This window comes from Leptodactylus fuscus, chromosome 1 (genome assembly GCF_031893055.1).
Source record: "Leptodactylus fuscus isolate aLepFus1 chromosome 1, aLepFus1.hap2, whole genome shotgun sequence".
Classification (NCBI taxonomy): Eukaryota; Metazoa; Chordata; class Amphibia; order Anura; family Leptodactylidae; genus Leptodactylus; species Leptodactylus fuscus.
The window spans coordinates 369,104,766-369,131,413 of record NC_134265.1 but is presented as its reverse complement, the minus strand read 5'-3'; the positions used below and the strand labels follow the sequence as shown (position 1 = coordinate 369,131,413).

Below are 26,648 nucleotides of genomic sequence, written 5' to 3'. Positions count from 1 at the left end.
AAGTTTTGTAATTGCCAAGACGGTGATTTGTATCTTGTTCTCACTTTATTCATAACGTATAAAATCCTCCAAACACAACGAGAGCTGCAGCAAACGTCCCTCCCCCGCACAGCCCCGGAGACCCAAATATATTAAGAAAAAATATATAAAATATAATAATTAGCTAATAAAAAAATAGAAACAAATCTACAAAACACAGAAGGGAGGAGTCAGCAATAGGGGCGGAGCCTGTATTGTCACACGTCAGGGCGGGGTCAATTCCAGGGGGTCTTCCTGCCCAGGATGTGATTGGTCAATTTCTGCAAGAAAATACAGAGAAGAATTAGAGGAAATGCAAATATCAGAGGCCCCAGCAGCACAGAGGATGTCAGGAGAGGAGTGTGCAGATCCTATAGAGTTACATAGTGGGAGGAGCAGGGTCACAGCAGCACAGAGGATGTCAGGACAGGAGTGTGCAGAGCTTATAGAGGAGGTCACAGGGTGAGAGTTACATAGTGGGAGGAGCAGGGCCCCCAGCAGCACAGAGTATCTAAGAACTATATGATCTTGGGTGAGTTCCATAAAGACAGCAGAGTCCTCCGGCGCAGATTGGAACCTCTAAATGACTAGCATGTTCCCCTCCTGAAATGCTCTGTGCTGCTGTAGAGTATTTATAGATGAAGGTCACATTAACCCCTTCACAGGCGGACTTGTAGCCCTGTAGGGGGATTATGTTGTTAATCTGGAGCAGCGAGTAGATGCTGCCCTCACGTGGCAGTGTATTGGTATTACGCCTCCTGTGGTGTTCTGCAGGTATTACGCCTCCTGTGACGGTGTATGGGTATTACGCCTCCTGTGGTGTTGTGCAGGTATTACGCCTCCTATGGTGTTCTGCAGGTATTACGCCTCCTGTGGTGTTCTGCGGGTATTACGCCTCCTGTGGTGTTCTGCGGGTATTGCGCCTCCGGTGGCAGCGTTGCAGTACTGCTCACCTTCCTGTACAGCTGGGCCCTCAGCCGATTGCTCTCGTACTCCGACCTCCTCTTCTCTTCTTCCTTCCTCTTCCTGATTTCTGGAAGCTGCTGGTAAATCCTGAAATAATGAGTGCAATGTGTCAGTCCAGAAGGGGGCGCTATGACCTTCTCTCATGTATACTGACCCCGCACTCTGAGCCTCGCCCTGTACATTCGCAGTTGCCCCTACATGACACCCACAGGCCCACCCTATAGTGCGGGGCCCCATCTCACCTCTTTGACCTCTGGATCATCTCTTTCTTCGGGATGCTTCGGTTCTGCTCTGATAATGCGGGACCTACAAGGAGAGGACACGTGTGAGATGAGGCGATGGCGGCTGTGGGCGTGGCCTCCGCTCCCGCCTCATTACAGTAAATTATTACTCTGACAGTCATCTACAGGCACCTGCAGAGGGCAGCACTGGGCGACAAGTAACTACAGGAACCCAAAGAGACCAATTCAGAATGACATATAAAGGGGCGTCAGGACAGAGTAGTGTAGGTGGTGAATTGCCATCACCTTTGTATCGGGGGTCTCCGCTCCTCCGCGCCTGGTTGAAGAGTTCTTCTCTCTCTCCCTGGAACACGCTCTGTAGTTTTCGTTCCTCGGTGAGGAGCTGCAGCCGTTTCACCCTCTCCCCAGAGCGGAAGATGAAGTCCGGCCGATGAGACCTCAGAGACTCCTAAGACATAAGCAGAGAATAAGACAGGATTGGGGCCCGCTCCGCCCCTGACACCACACCCCAGGTCCTGCGCCGTTCCTCACACCACACCACTGGGCCCTCTGCACCCCTGACGCCACACCCTGGGGCCCACTCCGCCCCTGACGCCACACCCTGGGGCCCACTCCGCCCCTGACACCACACCACTGGGCCCTCTGCACCCCTGACGCCACACCCTGGGGCCCACTCCGCCCCTGACGCCACACCCCGGGGCCCACTCCGCCCCTGACGCCACACCCCGGGGCCCCCTCCACCCCTGACGTCACACCCCAGGTCCCGCTCCGTCCCAAACAGCACACCCCGGGGTCCGCTCCGTCCCTCACACCACACCCCGGGGTCCGCTCCGTCCCTCACATCACACCCCAGGGTCCGCTCCGTCCCTCACACCACACCCCGGGGTCCGCTCCGTCCCTCACACCACACCCCGGGGTCCGCTCCGTCCCTCACATCACACCCCAGGGTCCGCTCCGTCCCTCATACCACACCCCGGGGTCCGCTCCGTCCCTCACACCACACCCCGGGGTCCGCTCCGTCCCTCATACCACACCCCGGGGTCCGCTCCGTCCCTCACACCACACCCCGGGGTCCGCTCCGTCCCTCACACCACACCCCGGGGTCCGCTCCGTCCCTCACACCACACCCCGGGGTCCGCTGCACCCCTGACGCCACACCCCAGGTCCTGCTCCGCCCCTGACACCACACCCCAGGGCCCGCTTCACCCCTGACACCACACCCCGGGGCCCGCTGCACCCCTGACGCCGCACCCCGGGGCCCACTCCACCCCTGTTGACACACCACGGGGCCCACTGCACCCCTGATGCCACACACAAGGTCCTGCTCCATCCCTGACGCCACACCCCGGGGCCCACTCCACCCCTGACGCCACACCTGGGGCTCCACTCACCTGTAGGGTCACTCTGATGAACGAATTGTCCTGTGCACTGGGGATGACTCTGGTTTTGAGGATGGGGCTCTCTGATCTCCCGGTCACCCACTCCTGCTCGTTCTTCTCCCGCAGAGGTTCTCTCCAGGGCTTGGTGCTGGTCACTGGCTCATACCAGGCCGGGCCTGGACCCCTCCGGACCCTCGGCTCATTCTCCTTCCGGGACTCAGATTTTAGGTCTTCAGCTGGAACAAACCAGCTCATCCCTGTGAGGACGATGGAGGAAAACAGGCCGGATTATACCATAGGAACCCCCATAAATGTTCAATTCTATAAGTTCCCTGCCACTCTGGGTCAGGAAAAGCTGAGTAACTTCTTTCATTCTATTGATGGCTTCCTACAGTATAGACATCACCCACCTGGTGGGTTGTACTGCGCCGCTATGTTCACTTTGCTCCTGGCTGTTCTCGTACTGGTCTCCTTGGTCACAGAAGGTGCCGGATCAGACATCAGCCTTTCACCCCCTGGAGATGGGAATGTGGTCCCCACATCTCTGGTGTTCCTCCTGGTGGTGCTCATCACAATCTCCAGCTCCCCTACAACAATCGTAAACACTCAGCACGGACCAGCGGAGGGGACACCAACAACAGGCTGCCGGGCCTCTCTGTAGACCTTAGTAAGGAGATCTGATGGTAGGGTAGATACTTCTAGAAGGCGCAGAGGTCACCTACCTGCCTGGACGCCCTTGTTCAGACCTCTGCTACTCTTCTTTTGTCTCAGCGCTGGACTTGGTTCCCATAAACCACTTGACGAGGTGACAGATTCAGCATCCGCCATCTTCATAAGAGAAAGAGACAGCGAGTGACTACTCTGAAGACTAACCGTGAGATAAGCGGCATCAGCGCCGTGCCGTCATACCTGACTCTTCAGGAGCTCCTGCATCTCCATCCTGGACTGCTCCCGGCCTGTAGATGACTGTTTTGAGCCTTTTGCCTTCTCCTCGGTGCGTTTCTTTTGCAGGTCGATGGTGCTGTAGAGACGGCCGAGCCTCGATGAGGGCAAAACCCGCTCAGGCCCAAATGCGTTAATGAGTCTGATGGTGTCTATGGTGGACACGGAGCCGGTCCCAGATGAGATATCGCTGCTGGTCTGTGACTCGGTGGTGGTGGCACCATCGGTCACAGTGCTGGGGTCTGAGTGCAGTGAGCCGGTGTCAGGACTGTCCTCGTAGGGTTTACCCACTGAGCCATCATCCACAGACTGTGCAGAGTCCACCCCCAGCTTCCTCCTGTACCACTGCTCCCGGGCAGCTTTCTTCTGATGGTGCTTGTCCTTCTCTTCATCTTTAGAGGACCTCAGTGAATGTGGCGGAGGATTCTGTAGCAGTCTGGCCAGTCGCTCTAGACGCTCCACAAGGGACACCTCCAGCCCGTTGCTGGACTCTGTGGTCCGTCTTCTCTTGCTTTCCGTATAGCGCGCCCACAGGTCGTCCAGGCTCTGGTTGGAGGTGACGCTCTGACATTTATCTCTCCGGTCTCCATCACTCTGTCCACTCTTGTCACTTCGTCCTGAGAGGTCCTTACTAGTCACGGAGTAAGTTTTCTTCCTCTCGGTCACTTCTAGGGTCCTGGACCCCGCCAGACCATTAAGATCTGACTGGTCTTGGGAATAGTCCATTTCTGGTTGTAAAGGAAGGAACTCGTCCTCGAAGGTAGAAGTCGTATACACCCGTGGTCCTCTGGGGTCCGACCTCTTTGTGGACTCAGAACCTCTATGATGGACAACGCTGAAGGACATTTTACTCCCGGGATCCTTCGCTGCCGGTGTCTGCCGTGAGGCGGGTGCTGATGGATATTGGGATGGGGTCGAGTTATCAGTCCGATCTAGAACAAAAAGATACTGAAGAAGTGTCCATACAAGAAGTGATGCCAATGACATGTGAAGGTCTCTACACGTCAGAAAGATTTACATCTCATCTTATACTCCAGTCATATCCAGAGCTGCACGCTAACCATAGAGTATAATGGAGACGCTCTCCTCCTCCTCACAAGGAGCTCATCACTAGCCCTGGCTGGGAGCAGCGTTATGTCTTATACTCCTTTTCTCTTGGCATCTTGCTGCAGCGCCTGCTGCTTCAGTGTCTGTACGTCTTCTAGACAATGAGCACTACAGATCCTGTGCAAGAGATCAGAAGTGTGAATACAGCTCTGGATGTGACTGCGCTCTCTCCATAGACTTGTACAGCAGGGTGCTGGCGCTCACCTCTCGCCAGCTTCTGCCTTCGCTCCGCTGTTTTCGGGCTGGGCTCTTTGCTGTAGATGCCGTCTCTGTGTTTGGGTATAGAAGGGTCTGAAAACTTCTCCGGTGCCGAACCCAAGACGTCCGGGGGAAACTTTGGTGAAATGGCATCATTGGAGCCTGTATGTAAGAAGAGAAGGTGAAGATGAGGGAGAAGAAGAGACAAAAGAAGTGGAAGAGTCAGAAGAGAAGAAGAATAAACGGAGGAGGAGGAGGAGGAAGAAGAAGAAACAAAGAAGGCGGAAGAGTCAGAAGAGGAGAAGAAGAAACGGAGGAGGAGGAGAAGAAGAAACAAAGAAGGCGGAAGAGGAAGAAGAGGAGAAGAAGAAACGGAGGAGAAGAAGAAACAAAGAAGGCGGAGGAGGAAGAAGAGGAGAAGAAGAAACAAAGAAGGTGGAGAAGAAACAAAGAGGGTGGAAGAGGAAGAAACAGAGGAGGAGGAGAAGAAGAAACAAAGAAGGTGGAAGAGACAGAAGAGGAAAAGAAGAAACGGAGGAGGAGAAGGAGAAGAAACAAAGAAGGTGGAAGAGGAAGAAGAGGAGAAGAAGAAACGGAGGAGGAGGAAGAAGAGGAGAAGAAGAAACGGAGGAGAAAAAACAAAGAAGGTGGAAGAGGAAGAAGAGGAGAAGAAGAAACGGAGGAGGAGGAGAAGAAGAAACAAAGAAGGTGGAAGAGACAGAAGAGGAAAAGAAGAAACGGAGGAGGAGAAGGAGAAGAAACAAAGAAGGTGGAAGAGGAAGAAGAGGAGAAGAAGAAACGGAGGAGGAGGAGGAAGAAGAGGAGAAGAAGAAACGGAGAAGAAACAAAGAAGGTGGAAGAGGAAGAAGAGGAGAAGAAGAAACGGAGGAGGAGGAGGAAGAAGAGGAGAAGAAGAAACGGAGGAGGAGGAGAAGAAGAAACAAAGAGGGTGGAAGAGGAAGAAGAGGAGAAAAAGAAACAGAGGAGGAGAAGAAGAAACAAGGCGGAAGAGGAAGAAGAGGAGAAGAAGAAACAAGGCAGAAAAGGAAGAAGAAACAAAGAGGGTGGAAGAGGAGGAAGAAGAGACGGAGGAGGAGGAGAAGAAGAAACAAGGCAAAAGAGACAGAAGAGGAGGAGGAGGAGAACGTTTATTATCAGGGTTAAGGCAGGTTGGAGGGAGCGCAGACATTTATGTTCATGTTCCCTGTCGTAATGACAAGAAGACCCTGCCGCTGCTGGAGTAACACTGCGCTCACACTACCGAGCAGCGCCCCCTGCAGGGAGGAGACGGCCATATAGGCCCCAACCGTGGCTGGACTCTGCGACTAATCAGAATCAGAGGACATAATAATGATCGGCAGCTCCTCATATGAGAACTGGGGGTGATCCAGGTCTGTCTTACCTGGGTGGGAGCTCTCGATGGTACTGACCGGGGACATCCTGGACCCTCCTTCCATGACAGGCACATAGAACAGCTCGGGGCTCCCCGGGGGTCGATATGGCAGCAGCAGGGGCTGATCTGCAAACATCACAGTGTTATCCTGTATTCTAGCATAGGGGTCTAGTTATAGGGGGTGCAGAGCTAGAGGTCACACTCCCCTTCTACCACATGGCGGGGGCTGGATACCGATTCAGGGATTGGGGCCTTTATACTAGTGCAACCACTCCCACTGCTGCACAGGAAAAAGGTCATAGGTCAGAACTTATAATCCCTTCAGACACAATTTGACCCCCCTCATGCTACTTAAAATTGTTTTTTCCACCCGTGGCTCACCCCGCCATGTTGAGGACATCTGATCCCTCCAAGATGTCATTATGCAGGTGCAGTTATACATCTGGAACTGATGACATCATAGAGGTCTACTACAGAATGTGTGATGTCATTGCAGGAGTGCAGCCCAGAATACTTATAAGACAGTGCTCACCGATGGCCCGGGACAGGCAGGACAGTGGGGTACGAGAGGGCGTCTGATGTTCAGGAGTCTGGTTGACTTTCAGGATTGATGATGTGGAGGCTTCTCTTAGTGACCCGTCAACAAAGATCTCAGCCGAGAAGCTGGTTTTCTGTGGACTTTCAGTGGTGATCTGGGTGGTGGCATCAGATAATGGAGAACGTCTTCTCTCAGAATGGATTAGTCTGTCGGGAATGTTTTCTTTGTCTGTGAACTGGAGCACATCTTCAGGAATGGTCTTCATGTCTCTTATAGGGTATACGTGAGAAGGACTGGATGGTTCGGTACCAGCAGAGAGGTCGTTCTGGCTCAGGACCTGCTCATTCCTGGAGAGGTTTGCAGAAGATGACCAAGACATGTCAGCCTTTGCTCTTGGTTCCAAAGCCAATAAACCAGTATCTAATGTCACCAGAGCTTTGGACACGTCTATAACTTTCATGTCCTCCTTTGGAGAGATTGTCACATGGACACAAGAAAGGGCTTTGCGAGTTGGAGAAGACATAGATGGAGGTGATCCATCCCCATCGGCTTTGGGTCCACTACATGTAGTCAGTTGGCTATCGCCACCATCACTCTTCACTTGGCAACCATAGTTGATGACTAAACCTTCCGAATTGACTTTTTCAGGATCCACATTTTGCTTCTGAGGACCTGAGGATGGATCAAATCTCCCAATAGATGGAGAAGTAAGTGGCGATGCAACTGTAGAACATTCTTTATCCCTGGCCCAGGAACTTGCCGAGAACTCTTGGGTTGTAGAATCGCCAGATCGCCATCGTTGAGAAGTCACAAGAGCGGTATCTGCACGTTTATCCTCCAGACGTGATGGTGAAGGAGTTGGGTGATAAACGTGGTGGACATTTAGAGAAGCTGGAGGAGGTCTAAGGTCAAAGCTGTGGTTGGTTGGCGATTTATCATGGTCAACGTGTAAGTCAAAAGGAAGTGGTGGAGAACGTCTATCGGGAGAAGAGGACGGAGGTGAAGAACGTTTACGAGAGGAGAATGTGATAGAGGATATTGGTTTGGTGGCCTCTTCAGTGGATTTCACTAGTGGTGCGTCTCGTCTGTCCAGCTCACTAACATTTCTTCTTGGAGTTTCGTGATATTGAAGCTCAGTTATTGGGTCTTGTTGGCTAGGAGCAGACATTGGTGGAGACTGAGCAGACACGACAGAGGACACATCTTCAGTCCTCCCACCATATGTAGCGTTGCGTTGTATATCGAAAGCTTGAACAGAGGTGATATCTTTGGTGTCCTCCTCATTAGAGTTGGTAACAGGTAACTGCAAGGGCGATGGGGTCAACCGTAGCTGGAATTCTACTGCGTCCCCTGAAGAAGCTCGCCTTATAGGGTGAGGATGATCCTGAAAACAATGGTGTGATACGTTTAATGAGTGGTTTTGTAGACTGGTAAAGCTGGCCGTACCCCCTATACCCTACTGGGATAAGAAGAATCTGCAAATCCTCATTGATGGCCTCTACTATGACGGAACCTGACTACAACTACAGCCAAACTCTCCTTAATAGATCACCACTGGATCCCCACCTTGTCATCTTTACTTGAGTCCCTATAAATGATATGGAAAGAGTTAATACTAGCTATTTCTGGTGCCTGGAGTGTGGAGCTCTTCCTAAACATGGCGGCGCCGCTGCCGCCCACGCTTCCTTTCTTCCCCCGTTGTCTTGCTTTGTGCGAGGACAGATACCCATGTTCTACGCTCAGGGCCTTTCATTCGTTATAAATATCTCCCAAGGGATAAAAAAGCATTTGGTATAAAGATGAAACAACAACGAGATGCGGATAAAAGCGAGTGCGCTGAATGAAGGCTATATATATAACACTTCCGGCACTCGGGTCAGGGTCGGCACAGTCGCGCTTTGTAGACTTGTTAGTCTCACATAGTAGATGGTTACGTGAAGCTTCAGGAAACCCCTGACACTCACAGAAACCTCCCGACAACGTCACGCCGATAATCTCAAAGACACGGAATTCTATGGCTGTATAGAAAGCTATTTCTGGGAGTCGGGGGGTCAGCGCTGCCCCCCGGAAGAGACGCCATATAAGACATAAAGGGAAACTGCTGGGTTACTTTCCATCCGGGTGGTGACAATATCTAAGGACTTGTTCCCGGACAATATTGGGCTCTCCTGTTTTGGCAAAACTACTATTGGTGCAGGGCTTGCTGGGAGTGGAAGGCGCCATAAGAGGATGTTCTTGTGATGTCTATGGGCAGTTTGGATGACGGCTTCTCCATACCACCCCGCAGGTTTCTCACCATCTATCTGCCCCCTCCTGGTCCTCCGCACTAGACCCTCATCGGGCTTATTCACATCCGGGCATTTCCTTTTTTCCGTGAGCGATTTGTTCCCATTCGCGAAAAAAGAAGCGAGCTGCCCCTTCTTGAGGCAGATTCTGCGGCTGATTCAGCCCCGGCGTCCGCCTCACGACACCACCCTCCGGACTAGGCCTGGGCCTAATACGGAGCGGAAAGCACTGCACCGGCATCCCGTTGTGGCAGCCGCGACGGAACGTGAATTAGCCCTTATTCTCGCCAAGGATTATCGCAATACACAAGAACACTGAAGCGCCTGACGGTGGAGGGTCCATGGAAAGAAACACGGAGGATGTTTTATATAACAAACAGCAAGCAGGGTCACACTGAGGATACAAACATAAACACTGGTGTCTTAAAGGGATCATATTAAGCTATGCAGCAACTCCTAGGTGGCTGATACTCGGCTCCGGCCTCTGTCTGCTCTTCTCACATATACTGGTAGCAGCAGGAAGGCAAAGGGGGGGAGGGGTGAGCACCTAAGTCTTCAGGAAGAGCAGATCACATAGGTTGTAACGTATCAGAATACAGATGAGGGGGGGGGAGCACCCAAGTCTTCAGGAGGAGCAGATCACATAGGTTGTAACGTATCAGAATATAGACAGGGGTGGGGGTTGGGCTTACTTCAGCAGCACATATACGTAAAAAAAAAAAAATTGGAACGATACAGAGAAGATTAGTGCGCGCGCGCACGCACACACACACACACACACGAGAATAAGGAGATGCGACATGGGAAGGAAGGGGGAGTCACGCAGGCTGTGTATGATGAGTAATGAGTGTAGAGAAAACCCCAAGGCAAGTTCTGCAGTGATGTCTGTCAGTACAAGGTCCCTCGTGGACTATAGAAGGAGATGGTATCTCGGCATCCTGGACACGCAGACCTCATATCCGCAGCACTAATATAACCAGTCAATGTTATATATCCACCCCCCGACCTATTCTCTTCAGGTCCATTCCTATGCTTGCTGTCAGTGAATAGGAACCTGCTTGTTCACCTCCAGAATACTTTCTCCCGACCTGCTACTTCTCACAGCTGGAGGTTTGCTGTAGTTTCAGGCAATCTTCTGGAACATGATGGATATTCTCTGCGCTGGTCCCATTGGGGGCGGGGGATATATGCGCTACCTATGTGCTTACTCACAGACATCCCCATAAATGTCCCCCGGCACTGAGGGATGAAGTCACCAAATCTAGGAGAAAGATTTTCTCTATACAACAGCTGGATAGATCTGGTAGAGTAAAGGCAACGGTTCCGTCATGCAGAGAAGCACGGCACACAGCAGAGTGTGAACTTACCTGAAGTCCACGCGGGACGCTGCATCATAACAAGTAAGGAGAAGTTACTAGAAGGAACTGACAACAATCCGAGCCCTGCCCCCCTGCTGTTATATCTCAATGGCGCCCCCTATCTATGAAGTGACCACATACTACTCCCTAACCAGTATTGCTCACGATGCCCCAATACATAAGTCTGTGCACCTTCTCGGCTTCCTTAGCGCTCTCCAGCAGTTCTCTCTTGATCTCCTCAATCCGTCGTCTGTCCTCATCACTCAGCTCCGAGTCCGGGATCACCGGGTGACTGGTCAGCTTTATCTTCATCGAACCTTACAACAAAGTGCAATGGAAGAAGATCAATAAAAGTTGAGGAGCCTGGATCCATCAGCCTGAACGGTCAGGACAGTGGTCAGACTCTATAGGTGGCATCTTACCACGTGTCCTCCGTTCCTCCTCCGCCGAATCTTGCATTGCTCGCACCGTGTAAGCCAATGGGTTATCGTTCTTCAGGAGACTTGTGACTCGTGCGGCCAGGGAGTCTCCGCTACTTTCATCGCTCTCTAGCTCCGTCCCCTGAACAAATCCAGGTCCCGTCACAGCCAACGCATTTCTCAAGCCCATTACTGAGCTTGAAACGCCACTCAGAAGTTGTTGACTGCGCTGAACCTTCTCAGTTATGGCCCCATCATTCCCCATGCTAAATTTAGATGGCACCATCTTGTTTGTTGTGGCTTTACTGCAGCCTTCTGGCTCAGATCTTCCCCACTGACTCCGTAGAGTAAATGGAGCAGCCAAGGAGCTTCTGTTTTCGACAAGTTCTAAGTAAGAGCTGTCCCGAGTTGTCGGCGGAGAGTCATTATTCCAAGTCACCGACAAATCTTTGTTTACGGAGTGATCACCGGTTAAGCTGCTATTAAATGAAGAGTCCCAGGACATGTCCTTCAACAGGATGTCCAGAGGAGTGGCTGACCTACTATGGAGAGAGTCTTCTAAATTTAGGCTCCTTGATGGAGCCTCAGTATATGGATCCCCGATTGGAGAAGCTCGGTATAAACTAGAACCAGTTCTATCAAGGCCGGCGTCCTCTGCTTCTGCCAAGAGCTTCTGAATCTCTTTGAGGGTTTTGGATCCAACAAAGGAATCATTGACAAGATCCCTGGAGGGAGGTTTTATTGGGTACCCTTGTAAGGATGGCACCTGATCATTGACAATATCGTGTGAGGTGGTCCCTTCAGACCCACCAGACTCCGACTGCTCGATCAGATGCTTCACCTGCGTTAGCTCCACGTGGTCCTCACTGACGAAGCCTTGACATGCAGAGTTAAGGTCACTGGTTGGTTGCAGAGCTGGCGACATCTCGACATGGGTGGAGAGTGCCCTCAACTCATTGCCAACACCACGAGGCATGGTGTCATCCTGACTGATCGGTCTATCATTAGCTGACCCAAGGCCAAATGAAGGAGACATTTCAGTGGGCAAAGGAGATTCTGGCCCAACTTCTGATCCCATAGGGATAGACACGCTGGTGGTGGAGGTGGATGAATACAGGCTGGACTGAGAGATGTTCACTGCGCTTTGGGAGCCACCTAACCAAAAAAAGAACCCCAAAACACAAAATCATTACAGGCTGAGACTACGAGAGCAAGGGCAGTACTCAATACTATTATATAAGACACTGAACCAGAAGATGTGAGCCCTGCAGAAGAACCATCTGACAGTTACCTTCGGAGAGCCTCATGCTTCGGCTTGGTGTGGCTGTGGATCCCTTGATGGTTCTCAGCTCTGAGGGCGAGAATTCTGGTTCTCGGATGGGTCCCTTTAGAGCAAAGGGTGTGAGGATAGCGGTGGGGGACTGATCAATGCCGAGGTTCCTGAGATACGTCTACAAAACAAAGGCATTCTGGTTAATATAAGCAAAGCGTCACAAGAAGGTTCAGAACCATGAAGGCATCTTATAATGAGAAGAGGTGATTGTCAGGGTGCTGACAGCTGGACCTATCGTAAGGACAATCCGGATGACAGAAGACTATGCTACGAATGACACCCAACAGCCCTAGGAACTACTTACAGGTATTCTTCCTTCTATGTCCAGTTCCTCCTTCCCAGAAGTCTCCTCAGTAGGTGACCACTCAATACTTCCACCTTCCTTGGTCAGCTGGTGTTGGCCAGAAGTCCGAGAGCCCACGACCATCTCCTTCTCATGGTGACTGGAGTGAGAGCTATTGGCGTAATCTTGCTCAGAAGAAACATCACTGAATCGATCCATTGTCACAACGTTACGACTCTGCTTTCCCGATGTATTAAACACCTCCTCTTGTCCACTACGAACAACCTCCTTAAGGTCTGAAGATATCTGCTTGCTAGGAAGATCATGGCCTCCAACACTTGGACCTCTAGTGGAGGAGGAACCTCTCAATGAGTCAAGTGATTGTGACGTTTTGGACTTGGTTGCGTGACGTACTTCTTCAGTTTGATCTCTTGCAGGTAAGACAGAGTTATAAGACTGAGATCTGGTGATCGCGGAGGCGATGCTTGACCCTTTCTCAGCCGCACTTAGATTGGTCATAGAAGATGTGGCATTGAGTGAGGCGGAGAGCGCTTTCTTTGGAGTAGCGGTGGTACCGGTCTGTTTGGATAGCATGCGGTTCAAGGAATCAGCCACGGCATTATAAGCTAACTTTTTAGGAGACACTCCGGTTAAGCCGCGGAGAACTAACGTGTCAAATGACTGGTTTGTATTCCAGGCTCCGACCTTTTCGATATAATTCAGACTTGGCAGAGACTGAATCCTCCTCCTTTGTGGAGACAATGATCTCTGAGAGTCACTGCTCTCGGGGTAACCTTGGCTGCTCTGGATAGATTGGGGCACCGCAGAAGGAGCCACATTACGGGGAGGAGATTCGGAGGAAGGCTCTTCATTTAAGGACATGTCAGAACCGGTCAGCTTGGCTTTGATTTGCTGTATTCGCCCTGACAGTGGTTTCCGATTCACTGTAAACGTTCCAGGTGTCGACTGAGAGATAGGATGAGGTAATCTGCCGATGAACAAAGTCTCGTCCACAGGAGTATTTCCTGTCTGTAATATGTCCGTGTCTTTATGTCCACGTTCGATGCTACAACGAGATGACATACTCAGCTCGTCCCGTAAGTGAGCTTCTGCCGACGTGTCATCTACCTTGTTGGGGGGCTCAGTAGGCGTTTTGTTGAGGACAGGAGAGCTTCCAGGGGCCATGGAGTCTTTTCTGCTCTTAGTACTGCCTGACATGTCCCTTTCCTGGCTTCGCTGTAGGATTTCAGAGAATAGTTGCTGGTGGAGAGCGTCTCTCGACGGTCGAAGAGTAATCCCGGACTGCTTTAGCTGACTGGAGTCATTGGGATCATCGGCTTCTTTCTCAACGTCTTTGGAAAAATCAATTTCACTGGCGTCTCTGAATGATTCTTCCAATGACTGGTTGGAGCTTGTCCTGAGATCAAAGTGCACACCGAGCTCCAAGGTGTTGAGGTTTCCTTCTTCAGGATCAGGTTTCCCTCTCATTCCATGAACCTTTTCGGCCCCGCCAGTAGAGGAAGACTTTGAGGACCTTCCACTGCTACTTGACATGCCCACTTCTTTCTCCAAAAGTTCCAACAGCACAGGGGCCGGGACGGTGCTGCTTAAGAAAGCCCCGTCCTCACTTCTCAGTTCCTTGCCCAATGTATCTCCCACAGGTTGAATGATGTCATTAGATGATGTCCTATGTACGACTACCGATTCTGGCTCATTGTCCGCGGAAGGATTTTTGTCCTCTTTTTCTCTGTGACCATCTCCAGTGTCTCGTGGGGCTTTCCTCGAGTACTGCCGAGACAGTGACAGACCGCCATTCCCCTCGTCCAGTGTTATCTCCTTGCTGGTCAGCTCCACTACGTCACTTATCTGCAATGACTTTGGTGGCGGTCCGGGGAACTCCGAAATGTCTAGTGAAGCTCTGCAGTGATACAAAGAACAATGGTGACATAAGACAATGTGAGCAGCTCACCTGGAAAGCGTTTGGTCATCTAGCACATACGGTATATGTCCAGTTCTCTGGTCTTCAGGGATGGCCAACAATCTACAAAACCATGGTGGACCTAAGGTTACTTGGCACCCTAATATATTATGACCCTCACCACTGTATGCTCACCTTAACCCTACCCGTGATACGTATGTCCCCTGTGAAGTGAAGGCTTCATGGAGTGGTCACTGTACCTTAGGGGAGCAAACTCGTCCTCCTCTGTCTTCTGGAACAACGTGTCTTCAAAGAACTTGTCCCCTGGGGTGGAATCAGTGGTCAGCAGAGGGAGGCAGGGAGACAGGCGACTATCCTGGACCTCTGTCATATAGACACAGCACAACCATTACACATAGACTCGCTCTTGAGGTCGGAGCATTCACGTACCAGATCCTTACCCAGCTGTAGTGTGTGCGCCCGCCCGGCGGAGAAGCCTTTCCTTATCTCCGTGTCTGACAGCAGCGTGCCCTCCTCCAAACTCGGGAAGTCTGTCTGCTCTCCGCGGGGGACCGCCTCACTAAGCATGGCCACGCTGGCGTCTTCCTCTGCCGGTAGCTGGTACCACGACTCTGCCATCTGGGTGGGACAAATATACAATTTATTCACCCAGCCCCAAAGTTATACTTGCCCTCCCCCCCCACCGTACTTGCCCTCCCCCCCCACCGTTCTGGCCAAGTGTGACCTCAATGAAAGCTGGAATCTGATTGGTTGTCATGAGTGACAAAAACCCGAAGGAGTCACGTAATAGAGTCAGCTAACCACTGTGACCAATCAGATCTCAGACACGGTTGCTAGAGGTAACAGCACCATTTTCTTTCCTCTGTTTAGGCCGGATGCTTTCCTGGTGTAAACAACAGAACAGAATGACGTACCCCGTCCTATTAATGAGCGGCCCCCAAATGTGATACCTGCCATGTTCTGGAGATGAAGCATCAGAAAAAGTGACAGACAAAAGAGGTGACGCCATCCCCAGCCCCGGCGTCAGCAAATCGGGAGTTTTACATTTCATTAAAATAAATAATTAAATTACATAAAAATTAAAAATCGCAGGTTTTTTGTTTCCCTTGAGTGCCCTACAAATAGCGCGGTAGGTGTCACAGCTGCCAGCGACTATTTATAGAAGCTCCTCGCCACCGGCGGGCGCAGACGCCGCTTTTGTTCTTCAACGTGACGTCAGATAAAAAAGAAATAATCAAATCTGTAATAAATTGTGAAAAGAAGAAGAAGATGAAGAGGGCCGAGGAAGTCAGTATACACCCGAGAGAATGGGAACCGAGACGCCGACACCACCAAATACAGAAGAGGCCTCGTATAGAACCCCCAAATTATATACACCCCTTATCTGTCACACCGATACTCAGGAACCACCAGCTCAACAAATCATCTATTACTACTGACAACCAGCTGTATATATCATGTCTGAGAGGTTGTCACAGCCCCGCCCATTACTGACAACCAGCTGTATACAGTCCTATGTATAAGTTAGTGCCCCCCTATTAATCTTAATCCTTGTTAGGTGTAAATATGTTGGTGTTTGCCATGTCAGTCTGATCTCTCTAATAACTGATGGACACAGTAATATTTCAGGATTGGAATGAGGTTTATTGTACTAACAGAGAATGTGCAATATGCATTACACCAAAATGTGACCGGTGCAGAAGTCTGGGCACCTCAACAGAACAGTGCCAGTAATATTTAGTAGCTCCTCCTTTTGCCTCTAGTCGCTTCCTGTTGCTGTTAATCAGTTCCTGGATCCTGGATGAAGGGATTTTGGACCATTCCTCTTTACAAAACAATTCGCGTTCAGTTCAGTTTGATGGTGGCCGAGCATGGACAGCCCGCTCTCAAATGATCTGAAAACAAAGATTGTTCTACATAGTTGTTCAGGGGAAGGAGACAAAAAGTCTCAGAGATTTAACCTGTCAGTTTCCAATGTGAGGAACATAGTAAGGAAATGGAAGACCACAGGGACAGTTCTTGTTAAGCCCAGAAGTGGCAGGCCAAGAAAAATATCAGAAAGGCAGAGAAGGAGAATGGTGAGAACAGTCAAGGACAATCCACAGACCACCTCCAAAGAGCTGCAGCATCATCTTGCTGCAGATGGTGTCACTGTGCATCGGTAACAATACAGCGCACTTTGCACAAGGAGAAGCTGTATGGGAGAGTGATGAGAAAGAAGCCGTTTCTGCACGTACGCCACAAATAGAGTTGCCTGAGGTATGCAAAAGGACATTGGGACAAGCCAGCTTCATTTTGGAAGAAGGTCCTGTGGACTGATGAAACAAAGATTGAGTTGTTTGGTCATACAAAAAGGCGTTATGCATAGCGTCTAAAAAAACAGCATTCCAAGAAAAACACATGCTACCCACTGTAAGATTTGGTGGAGGTTCCATCATGCTTTGGGGCTGTGTGGCCAATGCCGGCATCGGGAATCTTGTTAAAGTTGAGGGTCGCATGGATTCCACTCAGTATCAGCAGATTCTTGAGAATAATGTTCAAGAATCAGTGACGAAGTTGAAGTTACCCCGGAGATGGATATGTCAGCAAGACAATGATCCAAAACACCGCTCCAAATCCTCAGGCATTCATGCAGAGGAACAATTACAATGTTCTGGAATGGCCATCCCAGTCCCCAGACCTGAATATCATTGAACATCTGTGGGATGATTGGAAGCGGGCTGTCCATGCTCGGCCACCATCACACTGAACTGAACGCGAATTGTAAAGAGGAACGGTCCAAAATCCCTTCATCCAGGATCCAGGAACTGATTAACAGCTACAGGAAGCGACTAGAGGCAAAAGGAGGAGCTACTAAATATTACTGGCACGTCTCTGTTGGGGTGCCCAGACTTTTGCACCGGTCACATTTTGGTGTAATGCATATTGCACATTCTCTGTTAGTACAATAAACCTCATTCCAATCCTGAAATATTACTGTGTCCATCAGTTATTAGAGAGATCAGACTGACATGGCAAACACCAACATATTTACAACCAAAAATGATTAAGATTAATAGGGGGGCACTAACTTTTTCATAGGACTGTATAGCATGTCTGAGAGTTTGTCACAGCCCCGCCCCCTGTTACTGACATCATACAGTTATACTGTACTATACATGCTGCGGTTGCTGAGGTACAGGCTGTGCAGATGGCGCCCCCCCGCTGGGAGATCTCCCTGATCTCAGCTCATCATTAGGGAATCCCTGCAGGTTAATTATCAGGTAATAAAGGAAAAACACAAACACCAGCCTGTATATACTGTATATAATACACAGAATCTATAGGTCTACCAGCCTATATATAATACACAGGATCTATAGGTCTAGCAGCCCGTATATACTGTATATAATACACAGGATCTATAGGTCTACCAGCCCGTACATACTGTATATAATACACAGGATCTATAGGTCTACCAGCCTGTATATACTGTATATAATACACAGGATCTATAGGTCTACCAGCCTGTATATAATACACAGGATCTATAGGTCTACCAGCCCGTATATACTGTATATAATACACAGGATCTATAGGTCTACCAGCCTGTATATACTGTATATAATACACAGGATCTATAGGGCTACCAGCCTGTATATACTGTATATAATACACAGGATCTATAGGTCTACCAGCCCGTATATAATACACAGGATCTATAGGTCTACCAGCCCGTATATACTGTATATAATACACAGGATCTATAGGTCTACCAGCCTGTATATAATACACAGGATCTATAGGTCTACCAGCCCGTATATACTGTATATAATACACAGGATCTATAGGTCTACCAGCCCGTATATACTGTATATAATACACAGGATCTATAGGTCTACCAGCCCGTATATACTGTATATAATACACAGGATCTATAGGTCTACCAGCCGGTATATACTGTATATAATACACAGGGTCTATAGGTCTACCAGCCTGTATATACTGTATATAATACACAGGATCTATAGGTCTATCAGCCCGTATATACTGTATATAATACACAGGGTCTATAGGGCTGCCAGCCTGTATATACTGTATATAATACACAGGATCTATAGGTCTACCAGCCTGTATATACTGTATATAATACACGGGATCTATAGGTCTACCAGCCTGTATATACTGTATATAATACACAGGACCTATAGGTCTACCAGCCCGTATATACTGTATATAATACACAGGGTCTATAGGTCTACCAGCCCGTATATGCTGTATATAATACACAGGGTCTATAGGGCTACCAGCCTGTATATACTGTATATAATACACAGGATCTATAGGTCTACCAGCCCGTATATACTGTATATAATACACAGGATCTATAGGGCTACCAGCCTGTATATACTGTATATAATACACAGGATCTATAGGTCTACCAGCCTGTATATACTGTATATAATACACAGGATCTATAGGGCTACCAGCCTGTATATACTGTATATAATACACAGGATCTATAGGTCTACCAGCCCGCATATACTGTATATAATACACAGGATCTATAGGTCTACCAGCCCGTATATACTGTATATAATACACAGGATCTATAGGTGTACCAGCCGGTATATACTGTATATAATACACAGGATCTATAGGTGTACCAACCTGTATATACTGTATATAATACACAGGATCTATAGGTCTACCAGCCCGTATATACTGTATATAATACACAAGATCTATAGGTCTACCAGCCTGTATATACTGTATATAATACACAGGATCTATAGGGCTACCAGCCCGTATATACTGTATATAATACACAGGATCTATAGGGCTACCAGCCTGTATATACTGTATATAATACACAGGATCTATAGGGCTACCAGCCTGTATATACTGTATATAATACACAGGATTTATAGGGCTACCAGCCTGTATATACTGTATATAATACACAGGATCTATAGATGTACCAGCCAGTATATACTGTATATAATACACAGGATCTATAGATGTACCAGCCGGTATATACTGTATATAATACACAGGATCTATAGGGCTACCAGCCCGTATATACTGTATATAATACACAGGATCTATAGGTGTACCAGCCCGTATATACTGTATATAATACACAGGATCTATAGGTGTACCAGCCTGTATATACCGTATATAATACACAGGGTCTATAGCTCTACCAGCCGGTATATACCGTATATAATACACAGGATCTATAAGGCTACCAGCCTGTATATACTGTATATAATACACAAGATCTATAGGTCTACCAGCCCGTATATACTGTATATAATACACAGGATCTATAGGTCTACCAGCCTGTATATACTGTATATAATACACAAGGTCTATAGGTCTACCAGCCTGTATATACTGTATATAATACACAAGGTCTATAGGTCTACCAGCCTGTATATACTGTATATAATACACAGGATCTATAGGTCTACCAGCCTGTATATACTGTATATAATACACAGGATCTATAGGGCTACCAGCCTGTATATACTGTGTATAATACACAGGATCTATAGGTGTACCAGCCGGTATATACTGTATATAATACACAGGATCTATAGGTCTACCAGCCCGTATATACTGTATATAATACACAGGGTCTATAGGGCTACCAGCCTGTATATACTGTATATAATACACAGGATCTATAGGTCTACCAGCCCGTATATACTGTATATAATACACAGGATCTATAGGGCTACCAGCCTGTATATACTGTATATAATACACAGGATCTATAGGTCTACCAGCCCGTATATACTGTATATAATACACAGGATCTATAGGTCTACCAGCCTGTATATACCGTATATAATACACAGGGTCTATAGCTCTACCAGCCGATATATACCGTATATAATACACAGGATCTATAAGGCTACCAGCCTGTATATAATACACAGGATCTATAGGGCTACCAACCCGTATATACTGTATATAATACACAGGATCTATAGGTGTACCAGCCCGTATATACTGTATATAATACACAGGATCTATAGGTCTACCAGCCTGTATATACTGTATATAATACACAGGATCTATAGTTCTACCAGCCTGTATATAATACACAGGATCTATAGGTCTACCAGCCCGTATATACTGTATATAATACACAAGATCTATAGGGCTACCAGCCTGTATATACTGTATATAATACACAGGATCTATAGGTCTACCAGCCTGTATATACTGTATATAATACACAGGATCTATAGGTCTACAAGCCTGTATATACTGTATATAATACACAGGATCTATAGGTGTACCAGCCTGTATATACTGTATATAATACACAGGATCTATAGGTCTACCAGCCTGTATATACTTTATATAATACACAGGATCTATAGGTCTACCAGCCCGTATATACTGTATATAATACACAGGATCTATAGGTCTACCAGCCCTTATATACTGCATATAATACACAGGATCTATAGCTCTACCAGCCGGTATATACCGTATATAATACACAGGATCTATAGGTCTACCAGCCGGTATATACCGTATATAATACACAGGATCTATAGGTCTACCAGCCTGTATATACTGTATATAATACACAGGATCTATAGGTCTACCAGCCTGTATATACTGTATATAATACACAGGATCTATAAGTCTACCAGCCTGTATATACTGTATATAATACACAGGATCTATAGGGCTACCAGCCTGTATATACTGTATATAATACACAGGATCTATAGGTCTACCAGCCCGTATATACTGTATATAATACACAGGATCTATAGGTCTACCAGCCCGTATATACTGTATATAATACACAGGATCTATAGAGCTACCAGCCTGTATATACTGTATATAATACACAGGATCTATACGTCTACCAGCCTGTATATACTGTATATAATACACAGGATCTATAAGTCTACCAGCCTGTATATACTGTATATAATACACAGGATCTATAGGTCTACCAGCCCGTATATACTGTATATAATACACAGGATCTATAGGTCTACCAGCCGGTATATACTGTATATAATACACAGGATCTATAGGTCTACCAGCCTGTATATACTATATATAATACACAGGATCTATAGGGCTACCAGCCCGTATATACTGTATATAATACACAGGATCTATAGGTGTACCAGCCCGTATATACTGTATATAATACACCGGATCTATAGGTCTACCAGCCTGTATATACTGTATATAATACACAGGACCTATAGGTCTACCAGCCTGTATATACTGTATATAATACACAGGGTGTATAGGTCTACCAGCCTGTATATACTGTATATAATACACAGGGTCTATAGGTGTAACAGCCTGTATATACTGTATATAATACACAGGGTCTATAGGTGTAACAGCCTGTATATACTGTATATAATACACAGGATCTATAGGGCTACCAGCCTGTATATACTGTATATAATACACAGGAACTATAGGTGTACCAGCCGGTATATACTGTATATAATACACAGGATTTATAGGTCTACCAGCCTGTATATACTGTATATAATACACAGGATCTATAGGTCTACCAGCCTGTATATACTGTATATAATACACAGGATCTATAGTTCTACCAGCCCGTATATACTGTATATAATACACAGGATCTATAGGTCTACCAGCCCGTATATACTGTATATAATACACAGGATCTATAGGTCTACCAGCCTGTATATACTGTATATAATACACAGGATCTATAGGTCTACCAGCCTGTATATACCGTATATAATACACAGGATCTATAGGGCTACCAGCCTGTATATACCGTATATAATACACAGGATCTATGGTCTACCAGCCCGTATATACTGTATATAATACACAGGATCTATAGGTGTACCAGCCCGTATATACTGTATATAATACACAGGATCTATAGGTCTACCAGCCTGTATATACCGTATATAATACACAGGATCTATGGTCTACCAGCCCGTATATACTGTATATAATACACAGGATCTATAGGTGTACCAGCCGGTATATACTGTATATAATACACAGGGTCTATAGGTGTACCAGCCGGTATATACTGTATATAATACACAGGATCTATAGGTGTACCAGCCGGTATATACTGTATATAATACACAGGATCTATAGGGCTACCAGCCTGTATATACTGTATATAATACACAGGATCTATAGGTCTACCAGCCGGTATATACTGTATATAATACAGAGGATCTATAGGGCTACCAGCCCGTATATACTGTATATAATACACAGGATCTATAGGTCTACCAGCCGGTATATACTGTATATAATACACAGGATCTATAGGTCTACCAGCCTGTATATACTGTATATAATACACAGGATCTATAGGTGTACCAGCCCGTATATACTGTATATAATACACAGGATCTATAGGTCTACCAGCCTGTATATACTGTATATAATACACAGGATCTATAGGTGTAACAGCCTGTATATACTGTATATAATACACAGGATCTATAGGTCTACCAGCCTGTATATACTGTATATAATACACAGGATCTATAAGTCTACCAGCCTGTATATACTGTATATAATACACAGGATCTATAGGGCTACCAGCCTGTATATACTGTATATAATACACAGGATCTATAGGTGTACCAGCCTGTATATACTGTATATAATACACAGGATCTATAGGGCTACCAGCCTGTATATACTGTATATAATACACAGGATCTATAGGTCTACCAGCCCGTATATACTGTATATAATACACAGGGTGTATAGGTCTACCAGCCGGTATATACTGTATATAATACACAGGATCTATAAGTCTACCAGCCTGTATATACTGTATATAATACACAGGATCTATAGGGCTACCAGCCTGTATATACTGTATATAATACACAGGATCTATAGGTGTACCAGCCTGTATATACTGTATATAATACACAGGATCTATAGGGCTACCAGCCTGTATATACTGTATATAATACACAGGATCTATAGGTCTACCAGCCTGTATATAATACACAGGATCTATAGGTGTACCAGCCCGTATATACTGTATATAATACACAGGGTCTATAGGTGTACCAGCCCGTATATACTGTATATAATACACAGGGTCTATAGGTCTACCAGCCTGTATATACTGTATATAATACACAGGATCTATAGGTGTACCAGCCTGTATATACTGTATATAATACACAGGATCTATAGGTCTACCAGCCTGTATATACTGTATATAATACACAGGATCTATAGGTCTACCAGCCGGTATATACTGTAGATAATACACAGGATCTATAGGTCTACCAGACTGTATATACTGTATATAATACACAGGATCTATAGGTCTACCAGCCTGTATATAATACACAGGATCTATAGGTGTACCAGCCCGTATATACTGTATATAATACACAGGGTCTATAGGTGTACCAGCCCGTATATACTGTATATAATACACAGGGTCTATAGGTCTACCAGCCTGTATATACTGTATATAATACACAGGATCTATAGGTCTACCAGCCTGTATATACTGTATATAATACACAGGATCTATAGGGCTACCAGCCTGTATATACTGTATATAATACACAGGATCTATAGGTCTACCAGCCTGTATATACTGTATATAATACACAGGATCTATAGGTCTACCAGCCTGTATATACTGTATATAATACACAGGATCTATAGGTCTACCAGCCGGTATATACTGTAGATAATACACAGGATCTATAGGTCTACCAGACTGTATATACTGTATATAATACACAGGATCTATAGGTCTACCAGCCTGTATATAATACACAGGATCTATAGGTGTACCAGCCCGTATATACTGTATATAATACACAGGGTCTATAGGTGTACCAGCCCGTATATACTGTATATAATACACAGGGTCTATAGGTCTACCAGCCTGTATATACTGTATATAATACACAGGATCTATAGGGCTACCAGCCTGTATATACTGTATATAATACACAGGATCTATAAGTCTACCAGCCTGTATATACTGTATATAATACACAGGATCTATAGGGCTACCAGCCTGTATATACTGTATATAATACACAGGATCTATAGGTGTAACAGCCTGTATATACTGTATATAATACACAGGATCTATAGGTGTACCAGCCCGTATATACTGTATATAATACACAGGGTCTATAGGTGTACCAGCCCGTATATACTGTATATAATACACAGGGTCTATAGGTCTACCAGCCTGTATATACTGTATATAATACACAGGATCTATAGGTCTACCAGCCTGTATATACTGTATATAATACACAGGATCTATAGGGCTACCAGCCTGTATATACTGTATATAATACACAGGATCTATAGGTCTACCAGCCTGTATATACTGTATATAATACACAGGATCTATAGGTCTACCAGCCTGTATATACTGTATATAATACACAGGATCTATAGGTCTACCAGCCGGTATATACTGTAGATAATACACAGGATCTATAGGTCTACCAGACTGTATATACTGTATATAATACACAGGATCTATAGGTCTACCAGCCTGTATATAATACACAGGATCTATAGGTGTACCAGCCCGTATATACTGTATATAATACACAGGGTCTATAGGTGTACCAGCCCGTATATACTGTATATAATACACAGGGTCTATAGGTCTACCAGCCTGTATATACTGTATATAATACACAGGATCTATAGGTGTACCAGCCGGTATATACCGTATATAATACACAGGGTCTATAGGTCTACCAGCCCGTATATACTGTATATAATACACAGGATCTATAGGGCTACCAGCCTGTATATACTGTATATAATACACAGGATCTATAAGTCTACCAGCCTGTATATACTGTATATAATACACAGGATCTATAGGGCTACCAGCCTGTATATACTGTATATAATACACAGGATCTATAGGTGTAACAGCCTGTATATACTGTATATAATACACAGGATCTATAGGTCTACCAGCCTGTATATACTGTATATAATACACAGGATCTATAAGTCTACCAGCCTGTATATACTGTATATAATACACAGGATCTATAGGGCTACCAGCCTGTATATACTGTATATAATACACAGGATCTATAGGTGTACCAGCCTGTATATACTGTATATAATACACAGGATCTATAGGTCTACCAGCCCGTATATACTGTATATAATACACAGGGTGTATAGGTCTACCAGCCGGTATATACTGTATATAATACACAGGATCTATAAGTCTACCAGCCTGTATATACTGTATATAATACACAGGATCTATAGGGCTACCAGCCTGTATATACTGTATATAATACACAGGATCTATAGGTCTACCAGCCCGTATATACTGTATATAATACACAGGGTGTATAGGTCTACCAGCCGGTATATACTGTATATAATACACAGGATCTATAAGTCTACCAGCCTGTATATACTGTATATAATACACAGGATCTATAGGGCTACCAGCCTGTATATACTGTATATAATACACAGGATCTATAGGTGTACCAGCCTGTATATACTGTATATAATACACAGGATCTATAGGGCTACCAGCCTGTATATACTGTATATAATACACAGGATCTATAGGTCTACCAGCCCGTATATACTGTATATAATACACAGGATCTATAGGTCTACCAGCCCGTATATACTGTATATAATACACAGGATCTATAGGTGTACCAGCCTGTATATACTGTATATAATACACAGGATCTATAGGTCTACCAGCCTGTATATACTGTATATAATACACAGGATCTATAGGTCTACCAGCCTGTATATACTGTATATAATACACAGGATCTATAGGTCTACCAGCCTGTATATACTGTATATAATACACAGGGTCTATAGGTCTACCAGCCTGTATATACTGTATATAATACACAGGATCTATAGGTCTACCAGCCCTTATATACTGCATATAATACACAGGATCTATAGCTCTACCAGCCGGTATATACCGTATATAATACACAGGATCTATAGGTCTACCAGCCTGTATATACTGTATATAATACACAGGATCTATAGGTGTACCAGTCCGTATATACTGTATATAATACACAGGATCTATAGGTAGCCTGTAGACATATAACACACAGTATGTATAGCAGCCTATACACATGACACACAGCGCGCAGTGATACCGCAGAGCAGCAGTATTTCCAGCACTATTCACACATGACATCCACTCACCGCCGTCTCCTCTTCCCTCTCCGTGTCCG

The 26,648-nt window shown here is 46.2% G+C and overlaps 1 protein-coding gene across 1 annotated transcript; it reads right to left on the bottom strand.

The window, feature by feature from the left end:
* Nucleotides 1–214: 214 nt before the first annotated feature.
* LOC142189148 (uncharacterized) lies at nucleotides 215–26,648 on the bottom strand. Its single transcript, XM_075262132.1, has 18 exons — nucleotides 26,620–26,648; nucleotides 14,841–15,018; nucleotides 14,640–14,763; nucleotides 12,483–14,379; nucleotides 12,137–12,296; nucleotides 10,849–12,000; nucleotides 10,619–10,743; nucleotides 6,778–8,167; nucleotides 6,255–6,371; nucleotides 4,859–5,014; nucleotides 3,515–4,479; nucleotides 3,328–3,433; nucleotides 3,016–3,192; nucleotides 2,618–2,862; nucleotides 1,512–1,674; nucleotides 1,227–1,290; nucleotides 972–1,071; nucleotides 215–299 (listed from the first exon to the last, which is right to left on the bottom strand). Exons 2-18 carry the CDS (start codon nucleotides 15,016–15,018, stop codon nucleotides 255–257), a joined length of 7,164 nt encoding a protein of 2,387 aa, XP_075118233.1. The 5' UTR covers nucleotides 26,620–26,648; the 3' UTR covers nucleotides 215–254.

What these genes read in the sequence shown, in the direction of transcription:
- LOC142189148 (XM_075262132.1), bottom strand. Translation starts at nt 15,018, where the DNA reads ATGGCAGAGTCGTGGTACCAGCTACCGGCAGAGGAAGACGCCAGCGTG. An exon ending in AAGGCAGAAGCTGGCGAGAG is followed by an intron (nt 4,480 to 4,858) that starts GTGAGCGCCAGC and finishes TTTTTGTTCTAG; the next exon opens with ATCGGACTGATAACTCGACC. An exon ending in ATGATCCAGAGGTCAAAGAG is followed by an intron (nt 1,072 to 1,226) that starts GTGAGATGGGGC and finishes TCATTATTTCAG; the next exon opens with GATTTACCAGCAGCTTCCAG.